An 18,631-nucleotide genomic window follows, 5' to 3' on the forward strand; every position below is an offset into this window, starting at 1 on the left:
CACCCCTCCCCCTTCTGGCGGGTAAGTCGAGCGAACGGTTTGAAGGAAGACGCATGCGCGTGAAACTCAAACCGCTAAGGCTCGAATAATCGCGGTAAGGCGCAGGCGCAAAAAAGCCCGGCGGGTTTAAGGAGGTGGGCGGGGCTGACCCAAATACGCATGCGTGTAATAATTTACTGGCGGGAGGTGGGCCGGCTTATAGTATTACGCATGCGCCCGAGCTCTGTGTGACGCAAGGGGGCGGTGCGGGAACCTAGCTGCGCGTGCGCAGAGCTTGTTCAAAGGGCCTTATTTAGGTTGCGCAGGCGCCCGCTAGCCATTTCGTCTCAGCCGCGCCGAAGTTGTGTGTGCAGGTGAGTGTTTGGTGTTCCGTATTTACCACCTAGCGGCCCCCGACGATGCCAGTTTTGCGAGGATTTCTTGTCTCAAGGTCTCTGTAGAGGCTGCGGGGGCTTTAGCAAGGTGCGGGCTACCGTTAGACACCAGGAATGGTTCGCCGAGTCGTGGCAGGGCCGCTGAGGCCTGCAGGCCGCGCCGACTCTATTGTGTGAGATGTCGGAGGAGGCGGAGCGGAAGCGGCCGCCGCCATTTCCTTGCCTCCACGCTGGCGCTAGGCCGGGTGCCCCTCGGCTTGGGGCACTGGTACCTGGTGCGCAGAGCGGCCTCGGGGACCCGGCCGCTGGCCAACTGGGCGTTCGGTGTTGCAGTCGCCTGGGTCGGAACGTCCGCACGGGCTCGACCTTTATGGAGGCGCCGCGGGCCGGCAGGGCGTTTCGAGATCAGAGGACTGTTTAATTTTAACATTTTTCAGGTCTGACCCTCATCCTCATCTTGCAGGCTGTTTCGACGCCAGGACCCCCTAAGAGACGATGATGTTGGGCACCGAAGGCGGCGAGGGATTCGTGGTGAAGGTCCGGGGCTTGCCTTGGTCTTGCTCGGCCGACGAAGTGCAGCGGTTTTTTTCTGGTGAGTCTGAAGCGGAGGCGGGAGTTCAGCCCGGGCTGCAGGGCGGGCGGGGAGGCGGCGGCGGGGTGGGGGGTGGGGGGTGGGGGGCAGAGCCCAGGGCGCCCCCTGGTGGGGCGCGGGCGGCAGCGGTTCCCGCTGTCCTGCTCGCGCCCGGCCGGCCGCTGTTACGCAATGGAAATTGCGAAAGCCCCACCCGCCCGGCCCTCTTGAGGGAATGCGGCCTCTCTGGCGGATTTTTTTTTTTTTCATTAAGTATTAGTCATTCTGTGGATGTCTTTTAGAAAGGATAAATGAGGATAGATGGGGTTTCCCTTTCAACCTTGAGAACTTTGCCCAGCAGCTGAACAAATATAACACTTTTCCAGTTTTGGCGTTTATTTGAAAAGGGGCATTCTGCTTTGGAAAGATAAAATGTCGTTTCTTAATTTCAGACAATTTTCCTAATCAAGATTTTGTAACTGAAGAGCTCTTTCTCATAGTTCTTGATCTGGCTCACTTTACAGTTGAGGACACTGAAGCCCAGGAAAGTTTTCTTGCCTATGTAGTTTTTTCCCCAGTATGTAGGTTTCCTGAATAACGTCTGCCAAATGTCCTTGCTCTCATTATTAGCGTAAGATGAGATTGAAAGATATATTTGGGAGAAATTTACAGGTTTTGGAAGGATACTGTAGTATTGACTTACTATCTGAATTTAGTGTGTAACGGAAAACGACCTGTAAAACAAGAACCAAGTACACTGGAAGCCACCTTGCAGTGGGCAAGACTGGGTTTGGCTTCAGCTGTGCAACTTGGAGCATTTTAGCTTGGTAACATTGATCCCCTTTCAGGTGAGTATTGGCCCTGCAATTCGGATACGAGCAAGAAATTGTAATGTTGCTGCTAGTAAGGTAAAACTGTCAAATACCCTAAATCAAAATTCCAAACCACGTTTATTCAGAAAATGCCATAAAATCACAAGGTCCAGATGTAAAAGTTTACTGAGGAGTTATAAAAAGGATGTTTAATGGACACTTGAATAGTGAGGACTTGGAGATAACTTTATTAAGACAGTGCTTTGAGTATTGGATTTTCTTGATGGATTGGGTATATATTTAGGGAATAAGAAAGTTTGGTCATAAGAGGAAAACTGCTTAATTACTGAAAGAGACACCCTAGGAGTTAGTAATACCTTGCTCATTTTAGGCTTTGCAAATGCTCTGCTTTGTAGTGGGGGTGTGTATAGGCATTTCATCACCCAGAGGTGGTTTTTAGTTTTAAATTCTGTATTAACAGTTGTTTTCTTTCCAGACTGCAAAATTCAAAATGGGGCTCAAGGTATTCGTTTCATCTACACCAGAGAAGGCAGACCGAGTGGCGAGGCTTTTGTTGAACTTGAATCAGAAGATGAAGTCAAATTGGCCCTGAAAAAAGACAGAGAAACTATGGGACACAGATATGTTGAAGGTTTGATTTACATTGCCCTAGTAACAGTAAATAAAACATTAAACAAATAGAAATCTATCTTACCCCTTCTGAATTTTAGGTATTTGACCGCATGGAAATGGTCATCTAAGAGTTTATGGCAGCTCTACCTAGATTATCTAAAGACCCAGGAAGTCTGAACTTGGTTTTCTAACTTTCCAAAGTTGACTAATTCTAAGCACCTCTTTCAGTATTCAAGTCAAACAACGTTGAAATGGATTGGGTGTTGAAGCATACTGGTCCAAATAGTCCTGACACGGCCAATGATGGCTTTGTACGGCTTAGAGGACTCCCCTTTGGATGTAGCAAGGAAGAAATTGTTCAGTTCTTCTCAGGTATGTAGTCCTGTTTGTTGCTGAGCAGTGAGTTCTGGCTAGCCTCTGGCAACATGTGATTGAATAGACCTTAAGTTGAGTAGCTTAGATATTTAAACAGGTTGTGAGTATATGCAGATGAATTAATGTTTTCTTTTTCCTGGAGACCTTCAAATAATTTAAGCCCATCTTAAAGGTGGATTAATTAAGTACTTTCAAAATGCTAACTGCCTATATTTAGTATTGTAGTTCAGAGTAGATCTTTGAGGATTGTCCTCAACAACTTAACTACTTTCCTCACATTGCTGTACAGCTAAGTACTTCAAGTTAAAGGTAAGATCCCTTAACATTAGATTAGTATGTTAGGTTGTTGTAATTTATGGCAAGTGTCTATATTGTAAGAGACACTGGGTCATGGGACCAGAAATTCTCTAATGATCTCATTCTGTTTATTAAAAAAAACTTAAGGAAACAATTGGTTTAGCCAGGGAATTAAACTTACTGAAAGTCAATCTAATATAAGTGTAGGTTGAATGTAGTCTTTGTATCTGAAGTACAGAAAGTGTTTTGAAATTGTTTTGGGCCTAAAGTATTTGAATGTTTAGCAGAATGTTAGAGCATATATTTTAAATACTGTTGCTTAATATTCATGTTGTGATAAACTGGAATTAAGAACAAGAAATCCTTTCATGGTTTAGTGTAGTATGTGTTAAAATCTTGACTTAACTAGATACATATCAAGTCCTAATATTTTGCCAGAATTTTTGCAATCAAGTCTGTTTTTATTGTTTTTGTCTAAATTGGTGAGAATTGAATGCTATCTGTCAACATCGTTAAATATGAACATAATTTCATATCTTCTAGGAAAGTGCTTTAAGTCCTTTTTGTAAGCTTGGGAATGTTTCCACGGAAAGGATTTTTCATAGACGGAATTTCCAGAAGTGAATCTTACTACTATTAGAGCATAAGAGTGCATGATTGTGCTGTGTTAGATCAGTTGTTTGTTGAAAGCTTAGATTGTATGTTTGTCAATTATATGACTAAACAATGTTTCAATTTGTATATTAAATGTTTAAATATGTAATTTCTTGAAACTGAAGTTCCACTAACTTTAAAACATTGCAATATGAAATGAGGTGAAAGGTGTATCTTGAATTTAGTAAAACTGTTGTCTCTAATGCTTGAAAATTTGTTAAGTTCTTGTATAATTTTCAACATTAAGTTGCATAGATAAATAAGTATTCTTAATTGTTGAATTCTTAATGCATCCTGTGTTCAGCAGGTTTTTTCTTACATACCGTGTCATGGGGTGTGTTAAGAATTAATAGTTTGTTATAATGGAACTTCATATTACTGCAATGAATTTTTAAAGAGTACTTGTTGAAAGCATACCGTTCACCTAAAGTTAAAATTCTGGTGTATTTAAAGCTATAAGAAGAATCATTTCTGGGCTTGTGATGTTAATATTGCCCCCCTACTGGGGTTATTTGTCCTTGGGTTGAAGGGTTGGAAATCGTGCCAAATGGGATAACATTGCCGGTGGACTTCCAGGGGAGGAGTACGGGGGAGGCCTTCGTGCAGTTTGCTTCACAGGAAATAGCTGAAAAGGCTCTAAAGAAACACAAGGAAAGAATAGGGCACAGGTGGGGATGGATGGTTGGTTGGATTTGTCACTTTTCTTATGGTAAACAATTAAATCCATATTCTCTCTGCTTAGAATCAAGGAAGAAAATCTGATTCCTAGTCCCAATTACTTGATGTTTTGCCACAATTTTCAAACTTCTCCTATGTCAAAGTTCCATAGTGCTTTCAGATTAAATTATAGGTTTTGAAATTGTCCCCAGTTAATTTGGTCTACTTTACAATTTTGTAGGATTCCTAATTAACCCCAGTTACTGGAGTTGAGAGACTATGGTTTTAAAAATGTTAATGCAAACCTGGCTTTAGCTGTAATAACTCCACCTAGTAAATTAATATTACCATAAGAAAATGTGATACTTTCTGATCTTGTTTTTAAAGTTGAAATGCAACAAACTTTCTTGCTGTATAAATGTTTTCTGCATATGTATTAATAAGCATAGCTTTCAAGAAATTGTCACAAAAGGTTTTATTCTCTTTGCTTGTGACTATTTTTCATTGAAGCATGCGCTTACCTATGCTGATTCCTACTAAAAGCATAGGCTGGGGTATTTATTGGCAGAAGGAAATGTGTAGTGTGGGCTAGACTGTTGGTGGAGGCTGGCTTTTTAGCTCACTTGCTATACATAATGCCAATGGATTTAAGACATGAAATGTTGAAAGTTGAGTGGAATTCTTTCCCTCCTAAGACATTTATTTTACAGTACTCCTCTCTACCCCTAAGGTTGGGCTCTCTGCCTCAGAGGAGTGAATTTTTTTTCTATAAAGTTTACATTAAATCTTAAAATTGAGTGAATTTCTGGTCATTGCCTGTACAAATATAAGAAATCTGGCTTTAAATATTAGTCAGTTTCATGGCTATGACTACATTGTTTTCTGTGTAACTGAATACCTGTATGAAATGAACTAATGTTTTCTCTCCCTTCCCCACTCCCTTTCCTCTTGAACAATGCTTTAGGTATATCGAAATCTTTAAGAGCAGTCGAGCTGAAGTTAGAACTCACTATGATCCACCACGAAAACTTATGGCCATGCAGCGGCCAGGTCCCTATGACAGACCTGGGGCTGGCAGAGGGTATAACAGCATTGGAAGAGGAGCTGGCTTTGAAAGGATGAGGCGTGGTGCGTACGGTGGAGGTATGTGTGTTGCGCAGGTGTCACGAGGTCTGTTCTTTATGTGACTTATTTAGTGATTGTACTTCTTGCCTTTCAGGTTATGGAGGCTATGATGATTATAATGGCTATAATGATGGCTATGGATTTGGGTCAGATAGATTTGGAAGAGGTAAGGTAAGAATTGAATTTCTCATCTAGGGATACTTAACTCTTGTTCATTTAGACCTCAATTATTGTTTTTCAGGAATGTCAGATCACAGATACGGGGATGGTGGCTCTACTTTCCAGAGCACAACAGGACACTGTGTACACATGCGGGGATTACCTTACAGAGCTACTGAGAATGACATTTATAATGTAAGTGTAGGATAAATTCATAAGTTGTATATCTCAGTGTAACAGTAAAACCATGGTTCTTATTCTACTTAAGTGAAGCAGCATGTTAAAGTTTTGTTTTCTGTAACAATATTTGACTTGATTCTCTGAAATACCTTATATTTAGTTTTTTTCACCACTCAACCCTGTGAGAGTACATATTGAAATTGGTCCCGATGGCAGAGTAACTGGTGAAGCAGATGTCGAGTTTGCAACTCATGAAGATGCTGTGGCAGCTATGTCAAAAGACAAAGCAAATATGCGTAAGTGTGATTTAAGGATCTTCAGGTCTCTTATAGGTAGTTGTGTGACTGATTACGATAAAGGAATAGTAAGGATGAGAAAAATTTGTAATCCAATAATAGGGTTCTACGGGATGTTTAAAAAGTGTGTGGGTTTTTGAAGTTAGTATGATTAAAAAATTTGTGATAAGAACACTGACTAAGGTATATGCTTAACTGACAAAGCAATTTAGGTGAATGTTTAATACTGCTTTTTGAAACTTGCATAAAGTAAATCACCTGAGAGAAGCAGCTAGAATTTTTTTTTTTACTAAAAGTATTTATAGTTCACAGATCTACTTAAAAGAACTAAAAGTGCTTATCTTTTTCTTTCACCAACAAACACTTTCAACTTTTTTTTTCTCATTTCAGAACACAGATATGTAGAACTCTTCTTGAATTCTACAGCAGGAGCAAGCGGTGGTGCTTACGGTAGCCAAATGCTAGGAGGCATGGGTTTGTGTAAATATCACTTTAGTGTCTTTTTTTAAGCTAACCTTGTATGCCTTTTCTCTCATTTCAGAACACAGATATGTAGAACTCTTCTTGAATTCTACAGCAGGAGCAAGCGGTGGTGCTTATGGTAGCCAAATGATGGGAGGCATGGGCTTGTGTAAATATCGTTAGTTTTTTTAAAAACCAAAACGTTTATATCTGTATAAGTCAATTATATAAGTTAATATATATAAGGAGTTAAGCATAATTTAGGCAAAGAAAAGTTTAGATTTGAATAGTATGTGTGCCTTAAATTGTTACATAAAACTGTTAGATAACAAATTAGTTTGAAGTACTTTTGGGGGAGGGGACTACAGAAAGAAACTAATTGAATTGTCTATAAGTATGAAGTATAAATCTAAAAGTAATATTTAGCAAAAAGCATAGGATCAAAATAAATTTTGGGGCATAATCAGGTGTTTAGTGATACCTGTGTATTGACCTACCCTTAATATATATCAAATTATGGGGGAAAATCCCACTAAATCCAGTTAAACATTTTCATAAGGTCTTGTCAAAATGCCTCTACTTACGGAAACGTGGATTCAGTCCTGCTGATGTGTATGCTGTTGGCCTTGTGGTTTATAAGTGTTTGACTAGCTCAAATGATGGATAGAAAGGTAGTCTGGTCATAGACAGTAGGCAGAAGGAGGGCACAGAGGGTTATATATAGTGATGTAAGATCAAGACTGGAAAATAATAGATTAGAATTACAAGCCCGGTACCACCAGGTACCACATTACATAAGGAACAAGGTTCTAATGTTCTCTTAACTTAACAGCAAACCAGTCCAGTTATGGCGGCCCAGCCAGCCAGCAGCTGAGTGGTGGTTATGGAGGCGGCTATGGTGGCCAGAGCAGCATGAGTGGATATGGTAAGTGTGTTTTTTAATATACTTGAGTAAGTTTCAGGCAGGTTTCTTTAGTTGGGAATATTCAGGCTCCTTTTTGGTGAAGTTGGGTTATTAAATGTATGCTCTTGATCCTAATATAACTGTTCAAATAGCTTTAACTTTCAGAATCAATCATTGGGAGGGGGAAGTATTCTATGAATTCAAAATAGTCATTATTGCAACTTTGAATAATGTCGAGCCAGAAAACATCTGCCTCCGTTTGTTAAAACATTAAATAAAATTGTTCACTTTTTCTGTCTTTTTGTTAGCAATAAATCCATTTTAGATGGAGGGAGAATTTTAAATAATAGAATGGTGGTTGGGTTTAGGACCGTATTTACTAGTCAGTTAACCTAGGATTGGTTTTATTAATTATTTTTTCAATTGGTCTAAAGAATGGTGATTTTGGTATTATAGTCTTACCCTACAAAATCCTTTTGCAGACCAAGTTTTACAGGAAAACTCCAGTGATTTTCAATCAAACATTGCATAGGTAAATATTTTCTCGAAAAGTATAATTTAAATTCCCAATAGCAAATACTGATATGTTGTAGTAACACTTTCTATAGCAGTCAATGGCTCTGATTTAACTCCATGGAGGCTGCCATTTTGGGCACAGTGAGTTGCCTTTAGTCCAACTTCGTCGTCTCACTTCCTGCCCGCCATGAATAGGAAAAGCAAGAGATTGCCCCTGTGCTCCCTATTCATATATGCCATTCGATGGACACATTGTGAATGTTTATGGTAAATTTTTTTTTAAAATGCTTTGTTTAGCTTTAAAAACAACATGAAGTAATTTTGCAATTTTTGAAAAACACTAGTTTTCCTTTAAACTTAATTTTCCACGTTGATCCTGAAGCATCCAATTAAATGGTAGCACAAGAGTCTGGCAAGTTGGTACTGCAGAGAAAAGGGGTTAATTGAGATTTGTTTGGAGTCGGGAGTCCCTTTTCCCAAACATGCTTCTCGCCACTTGGACAGCAGCCATTTGTACTCGTATACTTTTTAAACTTTTTCTTGGAATGCTGTATTTTAGTTGACTGATAATCTGATACTCATCCTGACTTGTCAAATTGATCTCTTTGCAGGCAGCCAAGGAACAGTGAACAGCAGCTACTACAGTAGTGGAAGCCGAGCATCTATGGGAGTGAACGGAATGGGAGGGATGTCTAGCATGTCCAGTATGAGTGGTGGATGGGGAATGTAATTGATCCTGATCACTGACTCTTGGTCAACATTTTTTACAAAACTTAAGTTTTAACAGTTTTGCAATACAAACTTGTGGTTTATGCTTACTCTTAAGTGGAAATCAGGATTGTTTTAAAGACTTAAGGTTCAGTATTTTTGAACACAAACATTCATTTAGGATGTAACTAGGTTGAGTAATCTGTTACTGTTAAATAATTTTCAGCTTTTCTCAAGTTAGTTATATTGTAGGATGTACTTAAGCAGTAGGTGTATTTAGGTTAAAGCAGTTGAATTATGTTAAATGTTGCTTACACCACATTACATTGAACACTGTTTGGATGCATTGTTGAAAGACATGCTTTTTTGTGAAACTCAATATAGGAGCTGTGTCTACAATTAAAAGTGAAACATTTGGCATGTTTGTTAATTCTAGTTTCATTTAATAACCTCTATGGCACGTAAGTTTAAGCTTTTTTTTTTAAGTTAATGGGGAAAATTTGAGACGCAATACCAATACTTTAGGATTTTGGTCTTGGTGTTTGTTTGAAATTCTGAGGCCTTGATTTAAATCTTTTCATTGTATTGTGATTTTCCTTTTAGGTGTATTGCGCTAAGTGAAACTTGTTGAATAAATCTTCCTTTTAAAAACTGCACTTTGTCTTGTCTGTGCTTCAGTGTCATGTGGACTGTTTCTTGGTGATCTATTCCTGCCTGGGGCGTAGGTGAACAGTGGCCCACGTCTCTGGCTGTGGCAGACAGGCTCGGCAGTTGTGGCCGTTTTGTAGATGTCTTCAGACCTCTCTTCCCTCCAGTGCAACTGAAGGTAAACGTAGCTCTGGGGCCCTGTGGAAGGGCTTGTATGTCTGGCCTGGCTGCACAGGATCTGATCTGAATTTTTGCCTTTGACTTGCTAAGCACTTGCACAAAGCCAAGGGGGAGGCAGAAGTCTCCTCACTGCATGCTATGCATGTCCATGGAAGCCTTTTGAGCATGGCTGAGGAAGTGCCAGAGGCAAGGGGTGGCTGACTAGAGCTACCCCTTCCTAGTCTGATGGCATCTTTTGAATTTTGTTTATATGGGGTATCTTCTAGAAGGAGCTAGCTCATAGAGAACTTTCACATTGAGGTTTCAACCTTTATTTTTACCTCATTCCTCAAGATCAAAACTACTTAAGAGCGACATTATTCCATTTATTTACAAAGCTTCTGAAGTAGAATACCAAGTTGTACTTCAGGAGAACAAATGATTCGTTTAAATCAGTAATTGAAACCATTATCGTATATAAAAACTCAATGACATTTGCTTAGGATAGTAGTAAGCAGTTCTTGTAAGTGTAGTTCTAGGATTCCCTTCAGATACTTAACACTAGTTTGGGAATTGCCACTCATTCATCCTTCTAATAGAAAAATTTCGCTGTATTGAGGTTAGAATTAAGAATCGGAGCTGTGAATATAGGCTTGTGCTGTTTGAAGCCACACGTGTACATTTTTACTTGCTGTGACTGCTGAAGGTTTCCTCTTGGGTGAGGTGAGTATGGTGAGTGTACTCTGAAAAATTGTGTGGAATGATTATTTACAGACTGTAGATGGCAGCATTGCGTGAAGGTACGCGTGAAGGGCCCTGCAGTCTGCGTGCCCTGCCACATGCTCTCTGAAGGCTGGGTGCATACCTTCAGTTGGGTTGGGGATACAGGAGTGTTGTACTTGGTAATTTTCTGGGGAGGCACTGTTGAGCATTGGTGTTCAGCTGCTGCCCCTGAGATCTTTACTGAGTTACTCCATGTCTGGGGAATTGGACACAAGGAGGGTTCCTTCCCCTGGTCCTCTAGTTTTTCACAAGGAACATCTTTGTTGAAAAACATGCCTTATTGGAGGAAGAAAAGGGACTAGAATTAGAAACTTGAACTCTAGAAACATTGTGGTTCTTTGGAACCTTGTGAAAATCTGTAGTTTGGAATGAATGCAGCTTTGGAGCTGGGCACAGTTTTGGAGGCTGGCCATACAGATTCATGTTTTTCTGTAAGATGTTAGGAAAAACTCAGTGAACTTTTTGGCCAACCCAAATATATGAGCGAACGACTTTTGGGCTTTGGTGACAGGTACTTTCTCTGTGCTTGTTGGACTTATCAGCCCAACTTGTCCTTGGCTCAACTGGGCAGAGCAGCCTGCACCCCAGAACACAGCAGGCTCAGGTCTTCACCTCGAAGGCAGTCGCCCTCACCAAGGGCCTTGTCCTGAAATGGGGGTTGCTTTGGGCATCCTGTGAAGCTGACACAGCTCCTTCATTTTCTGCACCAGAATGAAAAATAAATGATTTTATTGCAGGGCTAATGATGGGTATTCATGAGTGTGAAACAGCAAATTTCTTGACTCGGTGAAAAATAAATGATTTTACTGCAGGGCTAATAATGATGGATATTAATTCACAAGAGTGTGAAACAGCAAATTTCTTGACTATGAAAAATAAATGATTTTATTGCAGGGCTAATGATGGATATTCACAAGGGTGTGAAATAGCAGATTTCTTGATTCTGAAGCAGGGAAAGCATGCTGGGGCAGCGGGGAGGGAAAGGAATTGATTCACTAGTGGGTCTGCTGCAAAATAGGTTAATTCTTTGGAAACTGAAAAATGACAATAGCAAAATCATGAAGGTTACATCTGAACCAAGCCAGTGGTGTCAAGGGAGAATTTCAATCCAGAGGAGCTGAATCCATACAATTTGGAAAGGAGAGGCGCGCAATTTCTGGTTCCCGCATGTTGTGTTCCAGAGTGACAGCAGCCCAGGCGAGGATCTTGTTCTCTTGGGAAACTAACCTCCCAAGTCCCTGGCCACCTCGAGACCCAAAGAGTTTGGCACTGCTCTGAGGCTGCCCACGCCCATGAAGACAGGCTGGCAACTGGTCCAGAAGGCAGGCCCTGCTGATGCCCCCACCTTAGGAGCCGGTGGAGGAGGAGCAGCGCTGAAGGAGCAGCGTGTGGCAGCTGTCGCACACACGTACTGGCTTGGGGTAGGAGGGCAGGGCCAGCTCATTACTGGAGCACGTGTTGCAGAAGATGTGGCCACAGTTTCGGCAGTGGTGCTAGAGGATGGAAAAGAACTCACGCTCAGAACACGCTGAGCTGCCTGGGTCTGCACACCTGCTCTAGTTTATCGACCTTTAAAAGTTTAATGCTTTAAAATCCCTCCCTCATGTATCAGTGAGGCATGTACCAATTTGGAATGGGTTCTTGTAGACCTTGTTTCTACATTTATGTTCCTGTAAAATCCATGGAGTTTTGGAGGGGTGAGTTAAGGTTCTTTTTTTTGTGTTTTATTGGACTTGACAGCTCTTAACTCACTGAGTTGGTAGTCCGTGCTACTTAAAGAGCCTGGGTTCATTCTCTGCAATCACTACATTCTATGGTGGTGACCCAAGGTTTCTTTAGCCAGCCCCTCATGAGAAGGGCATCTTGCTTTTGTAAACAGGGCTGCTGTTTGAACCTTGGGCACATGGCAGACGCCAAGACAAGGACCTGTGTGTCCCTCTATACATCACTTCTGCCAACTGCCCCCTACTCCCCCAGTCAGGCTAGACAATGGACCTTGAACTGGGCCATTCAGTGTGGGGAGCCTTAGTAAAGGCTCTATTTTGTGTGAGATCTATATCCTGCCCCTGTCCTGCCCAACTGGTCAATAAAGGTCAACCCTGGACCAAAAAAGGCTGGGCCCAAGACCTTCTCTTCCGGAACCTGAAGACAGGCTACACAGGCATTCACTGGTGGCAAGTGCCCTGCCCAGATTGCCAGTTACCTTTTGGTGCCACCTGGATGCCTGTCCTGAGACTTAAATTGCCCATGGGTTCCCCATGGATTCTGTTTTTGCCTAACTTAGATTTTGGTCCTATTGCTTCCAAAGAATTTTCAGTTGATATACACACTTAGACCATTTCTGCAAACAAGCAGCCCCAACTCCCAAATCATTGAGAGGACTGTGATGGAGACAAGGCCTGTAACTTACCGGCTGGGGTCCCTGAAAGGGGGCAGGCTGGAAGGTCGTCTGCATAGGCCAGCAGACCAGTGAGCATGAACACAATGCAGTGGGCCTAGCCCCACAGGCCTTTTCCAGAACCAGAGGAAGGAGAGCCCAGGCAGGGCACGAACTCAGCCCCTGAGCGAGCGAGTGCAGGGCTACCCCACATACCTTTCTCCGGGAAATGGAAAACTCCTTTTCACACTGCTTACAGTGCGTGGCTTCATCGTCTTTCAGCCAAGTATGGCCCTGAGGAGGAAAGAACACCACAGAATCCCACTTTACAGCTTGGTTCCTGATGAACCTTTAGCTGTGTTCATCCTTCAACGCAGCATCTGCTGTCCCTTCCTAATAGCACCTGGTCTGCTTTTGCGGGACTGCCTCTTCTCCACTAGAAGTGGCCTCACGGGACTGTCCCCACCCTGACCACAGCTGGAGCTCATGTGCTGCAGCCTGCCCGCCCTCTGGCTTCCTGGTCTCCACAGGTTGCCCCCAGTCCTCAAGCCAGATTCTCCAGCCTTCCGTTAACCTGAGACTCACCCACCCCCTTTCAATAAGTGCCCTGTGGCTGAGGTAACCAGAATCAGGATCTGGTTAACTCCAACCCTGGCTGAGACATTATCCAAAGTGCCTCCTGAACTGGCAGGAGGAAGAAGGGCCAACCCTGTCAGCCAGACTAGAAAATCTGTGACAACAGTCCCCACCGTGAGACAGAAGGCAACATGCTGTGGAGACAGGAAGCCCTTCTCCATACACACTGACCCCCAGTCCTCAGGGCATCGTGGGAGGCAGATGTCTCCATTCTGCCCAGGAGCCAACTGAGGCTTAGAGAGATGCTTTTGGAGGTCTTTCTAAGGGAAAACTAGGATATGTGATTTATTCAGCCTCAGGGACTGAGGTGGTCAGGGGTCAAGGGCCCTGTGTACTTTCACGGCTCCTTGGCTTTTGTTGGCCATCACTTTCCTGATGACACAGATCTTATGATTGGGAGCTGCAGCACCACACCCAGGGCTTTCAACCTTGGGTTCACTAGTTCCACGCAGCTCTAGAGTCCCATTTTATGATTTTTATCCTCCCTCTGGCACTGTCAGCTGACGTTTTGTGCACATTTCTGTGCAGTGCAGGGGATACAAAGATAAACAGCTCACAGCAATGACATCCAAGGAGCTTTCGGTATACAAGGGAGGATACAGTAAACTGATGTGAACCGCAAGTCCAGGCTGCTGTTAGTTGCTGTGACAATTTGCTTCTGACCTGAGGTGCCCTGGTAGTCAGAGACATTAGGATCTCTGCTCTAGCATACGCTGGAGGGTGCCTTGTGAAGAGGGTGTTTGTGCACTGCTGCCACAGCAGAGCTGAAGCTGAAGGCTAGGAGCTCCTGCACCCTCCCCTCCACTCTCTCAGCCCCAACTTGGTACTGCATGGGGTCACCTGGACCACATGTTCCTGCTCTCCTTAAGCTGTGTGTGCCACTCTGCCCTCCCCAAAATGGTCCAGAAACTTGGCCCAGCTCAGGGCTTAAGTGGTTCCCAGGAAATGGCACAGGGCCCTTTAGTGGGCCTCTGGCCCCTCACTTGGAGGGAAAGGTCTTACTCTCACTATTAAAAAAAAAATACCTGGATCTCTTTCTGCCACTTTTCATTTCCTTCATTAGGGTACCTATGATCTAGGCCTAATGTCAAACTACAGCTGACAGCAGAGGACCAGAACCAGAGGACCTCGGTTCCAGCTTGGGCCCTGCCACTTGCAGCATCGTCATCTCAGCCAAGTTACATGGCTCTGAGCAGCATTTTCTTATCCGTAAATAAGTGACAAGAACCACCAATCAACCACACATTCTCACCTGATTTTTGTGAGAAAACCTAAGAGCATGCTAGGATATTAGCACAAGCTGACTAATAGCTACGAGTAGTGATTCTTGTGTTAATAACATTAATAATCCAGTACCTTCAGTGCCTTATTTACTTCTTTGATGTCTTCCATCTTCAGCTTTGACCTTAAAAAAAAAAGAAAGAGAGAGATTCATAGCCTCACTAGAGGGGCTTTCAAACTCGAAGTAAACCCACAAAAACTTTTTGGCTTTGTGAAGTCAACAAGACTTGTAAGAGAGGAGTGTGATAACACGAGTTCTTGTAAAATTACTTCTTTCCACCTTTTTATAATCCCAGAGTCATCTCACTATTGGCTCATGTCTGGTGCAGTCTGAGGCTGAGCCTGTGGACTGAATCTGGCCTAAGAACAAACTGTTGAATTGGCAAGGATTTAAAAACACTTTGAAATAGCTGCAAGCATTTAAAAATTGAGAATTATCTCATAAAAGCCCATGTTTCTGGCTTCTCTGGGCAACTATTCCTGAGTGTGACATGTGCTTTAACTCGGGGTGGGGGAGGGGGGCGCTCCCGTATCAGGCGTGGGCTCCCCCATGGCAGGAACCTGAATCTGTAGGCCTCTCACCAGCCCCTTTCCTGCTGCCTGCCTGCTCTGTCTAGAAAGGCCAGGCTCAGGGGGCATGATTGTTTGTTCTTGTTCCATTCTTTTTAAAAATATTTATTTATTTGGTTGCACCAGATCTTAGTTGCTGCATGTGGGCTCCTTAGTTGCAGCTCGCGGGGTCCTTAGTTGTGGCATGCGAACTCTTATTTGCAGCATGCATACTGGATCTAGTTCCCTGACCAGGTATCGAACCCAGGCTCCCGGCATTGGGAATCCTAACAACTGCGCCATCAGGGAAGTCCCCTTGTTCCATTCTTGTTAGTGCAAGAATAATTCCTTAGTTCTCCACATAAAAGACAGGACTGAACATTGTCTAAACTGGAAGAATTAAACCAGATAAAACGAAACATATGTATTTGTCAAAGCCTTTTTTTAAAAGCTGAGATTAGCCTAAACTGTCACTGGATTAGCCTAATCTAAGTGCCGGAGAGGCAGGCCTCTGAGACACAGGCTAGACTTCTAGGGAAGGATTAGGAAACCAAACATCAAGGCCTTTAAAAGAAAAACCCCTGTGGCCTTCAGGAGTGTTTGGAGGTGCTCCTTCTGTCCCCTGACTGGCTGCAGAAATAGGCCAGTGGGCTGACAGGGCCAGAGGCTGTCTGGGATGGACAAGGTCAAGATGGCAGCCTCAACATATAAGAACTTTCCTGGGAAATACAATTTGAAAAGAATCCAGATGTTCCCAAGATAAACTGGGCAGCTGTGCCTGTAGTTGGTGGAGGCATCTGAGAACAGGCTTCTCTGTCATCTGGTGTTGGCTTGCAAAAAGAAGGGAGGAGGGGAGAAAGCACTAGCCTTGCCGTGGTATGTATCCCTGACATGGCAACACCTACACAACCCGGCTGTGAAGGACATTCTGAAGCTGGGTCAGGCAGCAGTGCTGGGAGGCTGCCAAGTGCAGAGGTGGACTACTTTAGTGTGTTTCTGGTTTATCCTCACGTTATTTCCTATCTCTGGTCCTTTTCTGGTCACAGTGTCTTCTGCACTGGGCCTGAGCCTGGGCTGTGCTGCTCACTGTGCCTGCATCAGGACTCAGGTGGGAGCAGTGAGTCAACCTGGGGTCTCTGTGTGAGTGATGGGGAAAGAGGAACTTTCGTTTCTCTGACGGACAGCTCTGCTGGGTGCCACACTGCCCCCGTGGGGGCCAGACCCACCTGTGAGGTAAGTGACAGACAGAGCTGGGAGGTAGAGACTGATTCCTGATGACTTTTTTGCTTAAGCAAGCCAGCGTGAGTTGGATATCTGTCACTGGCAACCAAAAGTCCTGACTCAAAGAGAAAAAGCTACACACTGGGTTTAAAAATGCAATCATCACACAAACGGGCAAGTTCCACAATCTGCAGTGTGACCTATCAGACTGTCCAGAGCAACCTGGCAGGACTGGCACACCAGGGAGGACAGCTGTCAAGTCGAAGGGGAGACAGAACCAGCAGGGTCTGCACTCCTTCAGCATCACCCATTGGAGACAGACAGACTCTGCTAGATGTGAGTATCCAGTCTCAAGAGGGGTTCAGTGGTCACCATACTTGCACTGTGGCAGGCTTACATTCTCAAGCCATAGTCCTCCCTCTGGAGCTAAACACACAACCCTCTCATCACCCATCTTGTTCCCTTGGGACACAGATACTAAGTTTGTGAACATGAGGGTTCCAGTCACTAGCAAAGGATATTCTTGATGAATTAATTAACCCAAACCAGTGCTGTGTCCCTGGCGCCTGACTTCCTGGGTTTAGTGTGTGTGTGGGGGCATCACCATTGAATAGCTGGCAGGCCTCCCCGACTGGCCTTCCCTCCTCTGACAAGAGGACACAGGTTTGGGGCTTGAGTGATGCAGTGGGTAGGCTGGTGTGACTCTCCAGGGGGAGGGAGGCCTAGTGGCCCTAATGGAGGCGGCAGACAAGGGGAGTGGGGTTCTTACTGGCTGAGGTGCAGACCCATTTCCTGGAGGGCTTGTTCCTGCTCGTCACAAACCTTCTGTAACTCTGTCTTCTCATCCTGGAGCTCCCGCAGCTCCTAAAGTGAACAAACCAGGTGCTTGACACAGACTTGAAAGTCTTTTTTTTTTTAAGGTTTAGTAATCATAGTGACAAGCAGGTTGGAATGTTTTTCTTTTCTTTTTTCTGTTGTGTTTTTTCTTTTTTGGCCACTCTGCGAGGCATGCAAGATCTTTATTCCCTGACCAGGGATCGAACCTGTGTCCCCTGCAGTGGAAGCGCCAAGTCTTAATCACTGGACCGCTAGGGAAGTCCCTGGAATGTTTTTCAAGAGCAAGAAACAGTTTTGTTGTATTAACCTTCTTCAAGACAGGGTTATTTCATAGGTTCCCTCATGTTTCACCAGAATGGGCAACTGGAAGGGTGAGCACTTCAGGAGTGGCTCTGCAGTGCAAACAGTGATGTGGGGCGAGAAATGTTCAAAACAGACCCTCACAGTGCAAAAAAGGCTTTGCCTATCTGAGTTTCTATGAAAAGACAGATTTGTATCAGGGCAAGCTAGTTTAGGAATAATCTGTTTTTCAGAAAGGGCTGGTCAAAATTTCCGGAGAATGAATGAGCAAGGCTGATGAAGGCCAAGATCTGGGCTCTCTTTCATGGCCCCGAGAGTGGCAAGCCCTTCTGGAGGCCCGAGCCATGGAGTGAAGCTCGCTGGGGATGATGCTGATGACTTTGTAATCTGGGGCCAGCACACCTTGAGGACAAAGGCTGGCAAGGGCAGAGACAAAGACCCAGAAAAGTAACTTGGGTTTTCAGGGCTGACCCCGGGGCAGCAGCGGGGCTTAGGCCTGAGTGGTGGCAGTTCCCCCTTAGCCGCTCTGGGCCCTGTGCTCCAGAGCCTATTAACACAGGCTCACAAGGGCATGCTGAGGCTTCCCAGCGATGTTAGACACATTGTTTTGTTTCTTTTGCAGGGGTGTGTGTAATTCAAATCTTAGATCAAAGTATTTTGAAGTAAAGGGGGCATGTTCCATCATGCGGCAGAACTTTCTAGAAGTCCTCTCCTCCACCTCTGAGCCGGAGTGGCTCTTGAGGAAGCAATCCCCACACTGGGCCTAGCAGGCTCTCTCATGAGGGGCTCTAGGTACTTTCCAATGGAAATCAAAGGGCCTTTCTCTCAAATTGCAGCAGTACCCATTACCGTGCTCAACGAGACAAAATCTAGGTCTGGGAACTGCCCCCGCTGCAGGGATCCTCCTCCAGGGAAGGTGTGGTGCAGGAGGGCTGCCTGAGGCTCTGCTCAAGCCCTCCTTCCTCTGCTATCACACCTCAGCCACACAGCCCTTCTCTCTGCTCCTTTGCTGCGACAGACCCTCACACTTCCTGGTGGCTCTGCATGGCTGGCCCTTGTTCAAGGGCCCTTGTTCATTTAATTGTCTGCTTAACTGTCACTCTCTTCCCAGGCCACC

At 44.1% G+C, this 18,631-nt stretch overlaps 2 protein-coding genes across 7 annotated transcripts in view; one reads left to right on the forward strand and one right to left on the reverse strand.

Annotated features, from left to right (window-relative positions):
* The first annotated feature begins 245 nt into the window (after positions 1-245).
* On the forward strand, positions 246-9,379 carry HNRNPH1 (heterogeneous nuclear ribonucleoprotein H1). Of its 6 annotated transcripts, none has more exons than XM_079915793.1 (14): positions 246-353; positions 838-966; positions 2,254-2,409; positions 2,619-2,762; positions 4,246-4,384; positions 5,338-5,516; positions 5,593-5,664; positions 5,719-5,852; positions 5,998-6,133; positions 6,524-6,583; positions 6,675-6,764; positions 7,428-7,520; positions 7,982-8,031; positions 8,627-9,379. In XM_079915793.1, the coding sequence occupies exons 2-13, from the start codon at positions 870-872 to the stop codon at positions 8,029-8,031; spliced, it is 1,350 nt and encodes a 449-aa protein (XP_079771919.1). In that variant the 5' UTR covers positions 246-353; positions 838-869; the 3' UTR covers positions 8,627-9,379. The 6 variants fall into 6 exon arrangements, with proteins under 6 accessions (XP_079771919.1, XP_079771920.1, XP_079771916.1 ...); XM_079915794.1 differs by having other exon boundaries at positions 6,675-6,734; XM_079915790.1 differs by lacking the exon at positions 7,982-8,031.
* A 106-nt stretch (positions 9,380-9,485) lies between these two features.
* The window catches only part of RUFY1 (RUN and FYVE domain containing 1), a 57,781-nt gene continuing 48,635 nt past the window's right edge, over positions 9,486-18,631 (reverse strand). Inside the window, exons 15-18 of the mRNA XM_079915789.1 lie at positions 17,147-17,241; positions 14,683-14,731; positions 12,907-12,984; positions 9,486-11,806 (exon numbers count right to left, since the gene is read on the reverse strand). Coding sequence (XP_079771915.1) covers positions 11,660-11,806; positions 12,907-12,984; positions 14,683-14,731; positions 17,147-17,241 — 369 coding nt within the window. The 3' untranslated portion in view covers positions 9,486-11,659. The remainder of the gene's footprint in view (positions 11,807-12,906; positions 12,985-14,682; positions 14,732-17,146; positions 17,242-18,631) is intronic.

Source organism: Stenella coeruleoalba, assembly GCF_951394435.1.
Source record: "Stenella coeruleoalba genome assembly, chromosome: 3".
Lineage (NCBI taxonomy): Eukaryota > Metazoa > Chordata > Mammalia > Artiodactyla > Delphinidae > Stenella > Stenella coeruleoalba.